Below are 11,949 nucleotides of genomic sequence, written 5' to 3' on the forward strand. Positions count from 1 at the left end.
ATCTTGGGGAAATCATCCATCTCTATCCCTCAGTTTCCTCTTCTATAATGTAGTCTGTGAGGTTTCCTCCCACCTAAGATTTCTATGACTTTCCTCTTTTTCTACTTACTGGAAATTTTGAATCATTCTAATTAAACCAATTTATCATAAGCCAATTAAGTACATCTAAAGTTGTAGGCCTTTAGGCTTATTTCCTTATATTAGTGAAATGATTCTCAGGATGTTTAATTTTTTAATTTTATCTTTAATTCTAGGCTATACCCCAGCTTTGGCCTGTGCTCCCAATAAGGACGTAGCTGATTGCCTAGCTCTCATTTTGGCCACCATGATGCCTGTTTCATCGAGTAGCCCTTTATCATCCCTGACATTCAATGCCATTAATCGTTACACCAACACCTCAAAAACAGTCAGCTTTGAAGCCTTGCCCATCATGAGGAATGAACCTAGCTCCTACTGCAGTTTCAACAACATTGGCGGGGAACAGGAGTATTTATACACCGACGTGGATGAGCTCAATGACTCCGATTCTGAGACCTACTAAGAGGCTGAGCCAGACAGAGGTCTGAGGAGAGAGTTCTAACACTAATGCTCCAAACTGTGCCTTTTCAGGAAAAAGGCACTTTCTTATTCTCATACAAATTCAACCTAAGAGGAAAGATCGCAGAGTGAGTGAATATAAGAAATGTGATGACATTAGGAAGAAGAATTTTAAAGGCAAGTTTTGCAAAAGGAACTTCTAGAATCTTGAAATAGACTTGACCAGAGGAAAACTCTTTGATGTCAGATTGCTTTGTGGAATTGTTTAATTTGGTTTCGCAGTGCCAGGAATAATTCGGGACACTGCACCCTAATCTGCTTACACAAGCAACACTTTGTAAAAGAAGAGATAAGGACACTAGATTTAAATGTTATCAATAAAACTGCAACTAAATTTAAGGGCAATAAAAGTTTGGTACAGTAGGCATTATGTGCATAGCAAATTGCCAAAGGACCAAATAACTTAAAGGTTTTTTTAATAGAATGCCATTTTGTGGAAACTGGAATAGGTGAAATGAGACATTATCTAAACCAAACTTTAATATTTCTGAAAATGAAGCTGAGATTTGGTTTAAAATGTTGATTTTTTTTTTTAAGAAAACATCTGAAAGCCTTCAAATACTGTATTAAACCATGAGAGAAAGCAGATGTATTTTTACATTTTTTTCTTTTACATAAAAATTTTAAAATTCCAAGTTTTATAATAATAGAATTGAAAGCCAGCTGACTGGGTGCAGTCAGGGTGAAAATACTTGTGATGTAGACACGAGATAGATTGGGGTCAGGCTGTTGTTGCCCAGTTTTGAATGGTTTAGGTTTTAAATTGAACTATTTTTCTTTTTGAAAATGTAAAGAATTTCCTAGAAGAAGAAAATTTCAGAAAATCAAAAAGTAGATTATTTTCACCCTATTGCAGCTAAGTGGTTCTGGGGAAATTTTCAGCCTCACTACTTTGGATGGTATACCTTCGTCATTTATGTTACTTTTGTGCCTCCACATGGATTGGGTTATTTTTGTTGTCATTGTTCAGTGAAGACTCAAATTCCTTGTTATTGATAAATTAACATCATCCGGTCTCTTGGAAGGCGTTTGCATACTGGGCAAGATTTATAATACTAAAACCTTTAGGTCCTATTCAGATTTAAAGTAGCATGTTTATAACATGCTATTTCTGGGGGAAAGAAGCAATTGCCTGCCAAAATGGAAGACTGCCTTTCAAATAACTGAGAGAGAGGGAGAGAGAGAAAAGGCTGCCGATTAGGCTTTTAAATAACAATTTACATAGTTCTGCTTTTACTGTAACTGTCATTTTCCTAGTGAGAATGATTTCACATATGTAGGGGGTCTTACAGGTCTAGGTATAAAGTTCCATAAATTTTCACAAAATGATACCCAATTTCATTTTATCCTTTTTGTATTGTAAAACTGGAAACTTTATGACATTGTAAATTATCAGCTGGTTTTTCTGAATATAAAGTGTGAAAACACAGAACAGTATTTTGATCTATTTGATAATTTTGTGGGGTTTTTGAAGAATTAATGAGCATGTACATAGAAATAGTGACTGCTTGAATACTGTATTTACTTGCATTCTTTCAGTACATCAAGATTCCTGTATATTTTAGAGTATAATAAAACACAGATGTGAGTTGTATTTAATGAATAATGTATTTGTATCTGTGCATATTACCTAAAAATCTATAAAGTTTCTAGGGCATTGACTACTAGATTTTAAGCATTTTTTCTAAAATATTTACAGAAATTATAAATGTAATCCTCCATCTGTTCTTTATAATATAAAGAAGTCATAATGGACCCTTCCTAATTATTAGTGGTAGGAAGGTGAATATGCATTTTAAAGACAGCGGACTACATTTTCTATTGTACCTTTTGAAAAAAAGAAAAACTTGAGGATTCTAAAAGTATACATATGTGTGCTTTCTCTTTCCTTTTAGGAATTCTCTTCTGAATTCCCTGAGGGAATTTTCTAGAATCTCAGAATTGAAAGAGACCTGAGGTTCATCCAGTCTAACCTCTTAACAAATGCAGGAGTCCCTTCTACAAGGGTGATCTTTCCACCTTGAACACTTCCAGTGACTCTACCTCACCAAGCAGTCCATTCAGTTGTTGAGCAGCTCTAACTGTTAGAAAGGTCTTCCTTAGATGGAATTGAAGCCTCCCTCCCGCTAACTTCTGTCCTTGGGCCCGGGTCTGTCCTCCGAGAGAACACTGAGAATGTTGAAAGGATGAATCTCGTGCCCTCTGCTGTGTCTTCCCTTTTACAGGCTGTTGACTCATCTGCGCTGATTTCCAGAAGGACTCATTAGATACACTGTTAGATTTACCACATTTAATGAAATCCAAGGTGTAGCTATAAAGTAACAAGCTGTTTTTAAGTTATCTGCACACATATCAAAGCTTAGATCTTGCATCACTTTCTATAAATGATGCTGTTATTGAAAATATTTGTGGGGTGGCTCTTTGGATTGCTTGCCCACTAAGAAAACGGTTTCATTGCTTTGTGATTGCATTTTGTGATCGTGTCTCCCCCAGCTTGATCAGCCACTTCCTTTGGTCTGCTGGGGAAACCCAGAGTACTGTCCCGAGTGGTATTTGAACAGCACTAGTATTGTGGAGTATGTCCACAGACTTCATGAAAGAACACAGCGCCACAGTCAGTTCCCTTATAGTTACACCTTGTATGTCACACGCATTCAGGCCCTGCTCTGTGGTGGGAACAGAAAAGCCTGTTTGTTTTTTAACTTCTGCATGAAAGATGACATCTGAAATATCTGATGTGTATTTTAATAATACCAGCTTCTGCTCTAGAACTACTTCGGGGGAAATGGTGGTAATAGCAAATGACAAGACACTCAACTCAAACAGTGCCATTTAGTTCAGGCGATCTCTTAAGTGTAGCTGTCAATTTGGGGTTTAATTTGGCTTATATTGGACCTTTTAAATGAAATAAAGTTTTGTAATGCAATAAATCAAGTATCTTTCTTTTTTACATGCAAACTTCTTTTACCGTTTACTATCTAATTAGTGTTCTGTTACAACTAGTTTCTACCTTTCTTTAAAAACTTGACTTTTCAATAAAGCTGTTTTAGGATTTAGATGAACCTATCTAAATGGGCTTTTCATATATATTCATTCAACACATTTTTTGCTTGCTTGCCATATGTTATGGGTGGGAATGGGCCGAAAGTGAGCCTAGAAATTGTGGTCTTGGTCTTCTAGAAGCTTATAATTTCATCATGGAAAGGCATGTACCTAAAAGTAGGAAGCATAAAGGTGTAATTGAAGTAGAGGTGAACTGCTAAGGAAGTTCAGAGAACAACCAGATCCCTCTGGGAAGGAAGATCAGAACAGGCTTCATGAAAGACATGGCATTTAGACTGGACATCAAGGAACAAATAACGATTTGAGCAGGTGGAGAGGGACAAATGATATCCTAGGTGAAAAGAACAAAATCGGTTCTTGAAATAGTTGGTGGAGTGCGGTGGATGAAATAGATATCAGCACTTAGCATACCTGAGCATAAAAAGGTCATGAAAACCTACAAACGAGCTAACTATGCACAGAGATGAGGTAACAAAAGTGAGAACAAGTGGATATAAATAGGTGATAGGAGGAGCAGGCCAAGAGGACTTCAGTAATAACCTTGCTTAAAATCGGCTTACGCTGCTAATAACTAAATGCCTGTACAGTGTTTATCATGTACCAGGTAAGGTTGTAAATACTTTAAAAACATCTCTTAATCCACACAACTGCCCTGTGAGGTAGGTACTATTAATAGCTCTATTGAATAGATGTGGAATGGGATGGAGGTGAAGCAACTTTTACCCAAGGTCACTTGTCCAGTATTTCGTGAAGCCTCCATTCAAATCCCGGCCGTTCTTTCAGTCAGTGCTTTACCTAATGACCTTCAACATGATTTCTGATCCTTATCGAAGTTGATGATTTAGCACTTGGACCATCTGCTTGACTACTAAATTATGTAAGTTCCTTTCAGTTTTATTCTTCTAGGTTACTAATTTTAGAAGAAACATAAATGTGACTACAACAGACGTTTATTGAACACCTGCTGTGTAACAAACTGCGAGGCTCTGAGCACATAGCAATAAAGGAAGAGATAACAAAATTTGCCCTTGTGGTGAAGCCTAAGAGAGTGATGTCAACTTAATCATTGTCACTCATGCTTTTGCAGGTTTGCTAACGAGTGGCTGGGTGATTCTGCTTCAAGCTGGAGCTCTGGCTGGCTTTGACTCCTTGCCATGAGTCTGCTCCATTTGTGTTCCTCTTCAAAATTAGGCAAGAATATTAAAGTTGTCCAAAACACCTTCCAGAGACGCCCTTACAGACACACCCAGAAATAATGTTTTACCAGTTAAGCTGCCTCATAAAATTAACCCTCTCAGATAGATAGGCTATTAATGACTTATGTGAATTCACATTGTGGAAAAGCGGTGGGAGCAGTGTTCAGAAGGAGCAAGAATACAACCCTATCTGGCCTGGGAATCCGACAAGGGAAAGGTTGGCTTTCCCAAATGGGCATTCCCTTTATGGGAATATGGATGGAAGCAGAACACAGGAACAGCAGAGCTGCTATGCAGCTCCTTCCTAATGGCTGGGACACTGTTGCATGAGTGGGAGGCGAGAGAGGGGCAAGAGTGTGGGTTCTGCAGCCAGACTGCCCTGGAAGCAAGTCTGGCTCTGCCACCTAGCTGGTTGACCCTCGGCAAACCACTTAATTTCCCTGCCTCAGTTTTCTCATCTGTAAAATGGGAATAAACATATCTCGGTTATTGGAAAGATTAAATGAGTCACTATGCCTAGCAATAGGAAGCACTCAATAAATAAAAATTGGTATCAGTACAGCAGCCTACTTTGAGGTAAAATTAAAATTAGCCACAGATTCTTTTACACTCCTCCCACCGATGGGTGGGGTCTATATTTCCTCCCATTGAATGTAGGTGGGCTCTGTAGCAACCTTACCAACAGGACATGACAGAAGTGCTGCTATGCCCATTTTGGCCCCAGCTTCCCATCAGAAACTGGCAGCTTCCCCTTCCTGTCTCATCACATTCTCTCTGGAAACCCCGAGATGTCCTGTTAGAAGTCTGACTATCCCGACACAATCATGCTGGAGGAGCACATGGAGAGGCCTAGCGGAGTCTGCCAGCTGCCCCTGTCAGTGTGCCAGGCACGGGAGTTCAGAAACCATCTCGGAAGTGGGTTCTCCAGCTGGAAAGAGACAAGCTGCACAACTGCTCCCTTCCCCAGTTCCTGACCCACAAACTCATGAGGACATTAAAATGGCTATTTCAAGACATTGAGTTTCAGAGTAGTTCTGTTACTTAGCAATAGATAATCACAACACTGATTATGAAAATCTAAACATACTAAACAAATGAGTTGGGAAGGGGTAGCCTCTAGCCTGGGAGAAGAGCTGATTCATATTACAAATTAAGTCTGTTTTGCAAAATAAAAGCGCTAGAATAAGAGCTTCCCTGTCTGTGTGGATGCTGTTTACTTCCTTATTTACTATTAGAAAAAATGGAGGGAAAGGAGTAAGCCTCTCCAAGGGTGTTTGAGCTGAAATCATCTAGCTTTGCCCTCCCCGCCAACCCTTACAGAGATGGGACCTCAGGGCTACAGAAGTAAGTACGGGGCCCAAGATCTCTCAGCAAGTTCGGAGGGAGCTTAGCAAGCCAGCGCTTTAAAAATACTATTTAATTTCTTGTTTTATTTATTTGTTGCACTGCCTTGCAGGAGCACATCTGTTATGTGACATAAGTCCATTTTACATATTCAACATGTTGCCCATTTGAAACAGAATTTTACAGGGTCCCGTAGAGTACAGGCGCCAAATTGTGGTGTATTAGTTGCAGAACAGTGAAATTCTTCAGCCTTGTCAGATTCATTTATAAGACTAAAATAATGGCTCTTATTATAGCTTTGTCACTATGTTCCATCAACCCCATAATTAACCTCATACGTCACACCCCATGTGAGTCACCCCCCCAACACTGAACAATTTAAATGAAATGCGCATTACAATTCAGAAGACACATCCCTCTTTGTTTATTTATTCATTTGTTTTTTGATGCTTGCTGAAGAACATGGACTACAACTATTCTTTGAAGATTTGTATTTTTACTGAAAACAAATGCCTTTCTGTTATCCACTAATGTAGGGTTGTTTTTCTCTCTCCTTCTTTTGACATGTCTAATTTAAAAAACTGACGCAGGACTATATTAGAAAATGTTAAGCTTAAAAGGGGTAATCCCAAAGAATAACTGTCTTTTTTCCCCCCTTAAAGTGCTATTTACTTATTTCCTTATAAATTTTAATATTTTTTTCTTTAAATTGTTTATCACAGTCCTTTGGTGAGTCTTCATGACTGGTCATGAGGTGTGCCTGATTTAGGCGAGGGCGGGGCTTCTGGGAGCCGTCCATCAGCAGCCAGAGGAATCATTTTAATCGACCATGTCATTCCCCTGCTCAGTAGTCTTCAACCGCTTCCTACTGGTGTATAAACTCAAATTCCTGCCACGGCCTGTGAGGCCTGCACATTCAGGCCTCCCTTTCTGAATTCATGGCTCCTTCCCTCCTCACCAAGTATGGCCTTTTCTAGTTTTTAATTTTTAGTTCAAATATGACAAGTATCTATGGTAGATACAAATCCATTCTGGCTATCATTTGCTGCATAACAAACTACCTCAAAACTCAATGGCTTAAAACAATAATCACTTATTTTGCTCACGAATCTGCAATTTGGGCCATGCAAGGTGGGGGAGGCTTGTCTCTGCTCAGCAGGCCTGAGCTGGGGCAGTTCACCTGAGGGCTGTGGGACCTGCTTCCAAGAGGAGTCTCTCAGAGGGCCAAGAAGTAGGCGCTGCTGTCCGCTGGGAGCTCCACTGGGCTGTCGGGAGCCTTGACTTCTCTCCACATGAGTCTCCCCACATGTGGCCTGTGTTTCCTCAGTGTGTGGTGTTTGGGTTCCACGGGCGAAAGCCTGGAGAGAGCTGACAGGAGCAGTATCATCAGCCATGACCTAGCTTTGGGAGCCACACAGTGTCATGTCTGCCACGTTTTGGTCATCCAGACAGTCACAGAGTCTTGCCCAGCATCAGAGGAAGAAGCATAGACGCCCCACCTCTTGATGGGGACTGGCAAAGTTCTGGAAGAGTAAGTGGGACCACAAATATTGTTACAGCCATTTTTGGAAAACACAACATCCTTCACACTGTGTGTGTGTGTGTGTGTGTGTGTGTGTGTGTGTGTGTGTGTGTGTGTTTAAACCCTGTGTGTATATGAGCACTAGATAAGTTCTCCCTAAAGGTAACAGTCTTTTTTTATGTGACTTTGCACACTCCATGGCTGGTACCACAGTATTTCACTCAGAGCTAATGCTTAATTTTCACCTGTTTTTATATGAGTTGTCAAATATCCATCGTTGGATTTTTAAAGAGTTAGAACCCCCAGATAGATATATCTTTCTCTTAAAATCACACTCTCCGTAATTTTATCTTTCTTTGATTACTCAGGGATCACTTTAGAGCCCTACAGTTCTTCCCAATCAGTTGTATGAATTTCAACCAAGTTCTAGGACTCAGAGCAAATGTAAAATGCTGACCATTTACACTTCCTGTAGGTATATTTAGAATGTGGAAATGAGAAAGGTGTAGCATAGTGGTATCTTTAGTTAACACACCAAGACCCTATGGCAATAGACTCAGGATTCAGAAGACAAACTACAAACCAAATCTTGAAGTTCAAGGGCACACACACAGCATCTAAGGTTTCATTCTGCCCAAATCAGATAATATTTCAGAAATTGTAGACACTTAAAAGTATTGATAAAAATGAATCATCAGACTTGCATGGACATTTCAATACAGTGGAAGATTTGATACAGACGGCAATAATCATAAAAACAAGCAATCATTCTGCATATTTGATTCAAAACGTTGAAGCACCAGATTAAAAGATTTCAAGAGCATTCCACTGCCAGTTTTCTCATATTGGGACTGAATAAAGAGGTTATTCTCAAAATAATTGCAAATAAATTAATTGGCTCAACAGCATTCTGCATTCCTGTGAAGCCTCCCATGAACTTTCAAAATTACACAGAATGTGATGAAAGGCAATTATTTAACTATAAATTATATTTTCCTACTAATTTGTCTTTGGCTAAACAAAACAATGTAGAGTAATATGTTGGAATGACAGAAAGTCACCCAGAAAGGGTAATAATGGGTTGCAAACGTAGGAGGAGAGGAGATGAGAGTTCCGGGTTGGTAATTTGGAAACTCTGTGCATTGGTCCTGGTGTGGGATTTCCACGTTTGTGCTCTGTTACTAGGGTGCTGTTTAGCTTCGAGCAAGGCACTTCCCTTCCAAGCCTCAGTTTCCTCTTCCGTAAAATGGGCACACTTGTCTGTTTCGGAAAACCGGTGTGAGGAGCTGATGACTAAGGCCTACACACTTGCTTTGGGAAATGCACAGCACTAGAGCAGTGGTCTCACATTTGACCAAGATCAGGATCACCTGGAAGGCTTGTTAAAACACAGATCACAGGGCCCTGCCCCCAGAGCCTCTGATTCAGAAAGTCTGGGTTAGAGCCAAAGAGTTTGTATTTCTAACAAGTTCCTGGGTGCTGCTGGTTTGGGACCAGACTGAAAACCACTGATGATTATCACACCAGGCTGGTGGATGTCTTTCTGCCTGAGGTGTGACTGTGTCTTCTCTTCTAAAGACACCTAAAATGTTGGATTAAGGGGCCACCCTACTCTAGTCTGACCTCATCTTCACTTACATCTAATCACATCCAGAAAGATCCCTATTTCTAAATAAGGTCACATGCTGAGGTCCTGGGGGTTAAGACTTCAACATACGTTTTGGGGGGACACAGTTACCAATAACATCCTTCAACTCCAGGGAAGCCTTCAGCCGACTACAGCCCCGGCTGACAACTTGACTGCAGCTTCATGAGAGGCCTGGAGCCAGAACCGCCCAGCTAATCCACTCCCGGATTCCTGACCAACAGACATTGTGTGACTTAATCATGTTCATGATTGTTTTAAGCCACTATGTTTTGGGGTAATTGTTATGTGGGAACAGGCGATTAACACAAGGGAGGAGACTTGGCAATGAACGACTGAGGGCCTCCACAGCTGTCCTGCTCACAGATCTTCATGTCACATCAGCATTTGTCTTCAATCTGGGCCTTTTTGCACCACATTTCATACTATTAAAACTCTTTCAAATTTTTGCAATATATAAATCCACTTTGTTGAGAAAGCCTTTGTTCATTTAGTGGGTGTTTGAGCAGCTCTGAATTTCAAATCCAAACGGCTGACTCATCACTGTCCCTCTCTGAGCAGGGCTCCTGTGCCAGGCCACCTCATAGGCCCGCAGCCAGCACTCTGACTGGCTGCTCTTGGGTCAGGTACCTACTCCTGGTCCAATGTGATGGTCACAAGGTACTGAGCAGGGCCACCTGTGGGGAAGGGGTGGCCCAGGTGGGTTTCCCTCATCAGGGGCTGCGGGCAGGCTCTCCCCTGGGCAGGGGGGGAGGTGGGCACTAAGGACTGGACAATCTGCAAGCAGGGCATGGTTTGCCTTCTCTAGGAACAGGCCTTTGTAAGTTCTGTATGAACACAGCTCATTTGTCTCTCACTTCTTCTGTGAGGAAAACCACAGACAGGCACAGCTGCACCTACATGAGAAACACATGGACCAGGCCACTTCCGCTATGTCTGACTCAACCAAAAATACATTTGATTTCCTGCCTCTATGTTATAGTCAAGATTGCCACTTGCTTCCTGAATTTCAGGATCACAGTTGACAAAAAGCATATCACAACCATTAGTCATGGGTGTATTTTTTTTCCCCCTGAAAATTATTTATTTTACTCATTTTCCCGTCCTCTGCGTTGTCCTGCCATCTGGCAGCTACTTCTTTTTACTGTAAAAATATTTTGTTTTACCACCATTGTTCAGTCCCCCCCACCCCACCCCATTTCTACTTCATGAGCAGTTAGTTCTAAATTGTCAGTAGAAAGTAACTGAAGACGTTCTAGGTGTTCTGCTCAGGACAGAATGTGCATCCAGCAGGCACTTCATAAATGTTTATTGGGTGAAGGAGTTCCACCAAGGTCTGTACTTAGGACTAGCTTTCCTGTCTCTTCCTCAAGCTGATTTGAATCATCTTGGCACGAAGCAACAGGATGCATTTTTAAGATAATTTCTGTTTCCCTGGGGTTTGGGGCAGGGACACTCCGTGGGTGGTGGACAGCCACATCCGGAGCCCCACACTGCCCGCCAGCTCACTGCCCCTGGCAGGGTCTGCCCCGGGGAGGGCAGGCAAGCTCTGTCATCTGGTGGGAGAGGTCCCACTCCGGCTCCAGGGGGACTTCCCAGGGCTTCCTTAGGAATCTGAGTTGTTCCTGCTTATTCCCTCAAGACGTGATTCATTCCAGGCCTTTGTGGGTGAACAGTGAGTCAGCAAGGACCTTTGCTTCTTTCCCACATGGATTACTCAGTACACATTCTACCAATGAGAGAACTGGGCCACATCAAAGTATAAATAAATTGTCCAAAGTCTATGTAGTGAAGAGTAAACCGTGAAGCCGAGGTGGTAAACCTGGTCAGTCTGATTCCAGCATCTATGCTCTTTATGATCCTGCCTAAAAGCCAGAAAAAGGCCTGGACGCTGCAGGGGGATGGGAAAGAAATTTCATTTTTCACTTTACATAATTGTGTATGTGCACATACTGTATTTAAAAACCTAATTTTAAAAGGGGATAAAAGTAAAAAGCCCCAACATTGAAAAGTCAAACCACAGGTGGCTAATGATCAACCCTCTCACCATGCTCTATTTTTCACTTTAAAAATGATCGGAAACAGTTACGAGGCATAGAGTCAAAATGACTTTGAAATGTCGGGTACAAATAATTCAGAAATCAGTGGCCTAACCATGTCTTCACCTACTGACTATGATGATTTTGCATCTGGAACTAATATGGTGGGAGGTCCTTGCTCTGTACCTGGTAGTAGGCTGTCCAAAAACACCTGTTGAGTGATTAAATAAATGAATGACGAAAGCAGGCCAACCTCTACAGTAGTTCTTGCAACATCTCTTTAAGATGTGTGGTGCCTCTCTCTGCAGGGAAGGCCCTCCTGGGGCTGGGAAGCGAATCTACCAGTACCATTCCATCCCTCACAGATGGGAAACTGTAAGGCTCTTGCCCAAAGCTGGTGTGATTTATTAAGTTCCCTGGAATCCCTGGATGAGACACGTGGTGCAGAAAGAATCCTATGACTCATCCCTTCCCACTGCTGCCCCTCTCTTCAGCACTTTCTTCCAGTGCCTGTCTCTGGGGCACTGCACTCTTTCTTTCCAG

General features: G+C 41.5%; 1 protein-coding gene across 10 annotated transcripts in view; it reads left to right on the plus strand.

The window, feature by feature from the left end:
* The window catches only part of ANKRD28 (ankyrin repeat domain 28), a 149,589-nt gene extending 146,062 nt beyond the window's left edge, over positions 1–3,527 (plus strand). For 9 of the 10 annotated variants that reach the window (XM_019725988.2, XM_074312813.1, XM_019725990.2 and 6 more), the window contains one exon: positions 255–2,191. In XM_019725988.2, coding sequence (XP_019581547.1) covers positions 255–541 — 287 coding nt within the window. In that variant the 3' untranslated portion in view covers positions 542–2,191. Of the gene's footprint in view, positions 1–254; positions 2,192–2,492 lie in introns of those variants that run through there. The other variant, XR_012489658.1, reaches the window with a different exon arrangement.
* The last annotated feature ends 8,422 nt before the right edge of the window (positions 3,528–11,949 follow it).

The sequence above is a fragment of the Rhinolophus sinicus genome, linkage group LG10 (assembly GCF_036562045.2).
Source record: "Rhinolophus sinicus isolate RSC01 linkage group LG10, ASM3656204v1, whole genome shotgun sequence".
Taxonomy (NCBI): Eukaryota; Metazoa; Chordata; class Mammalia; order Chiroptera; family Rhinolophidae; genus Rhinolophus; species Rhinolophus sinicus.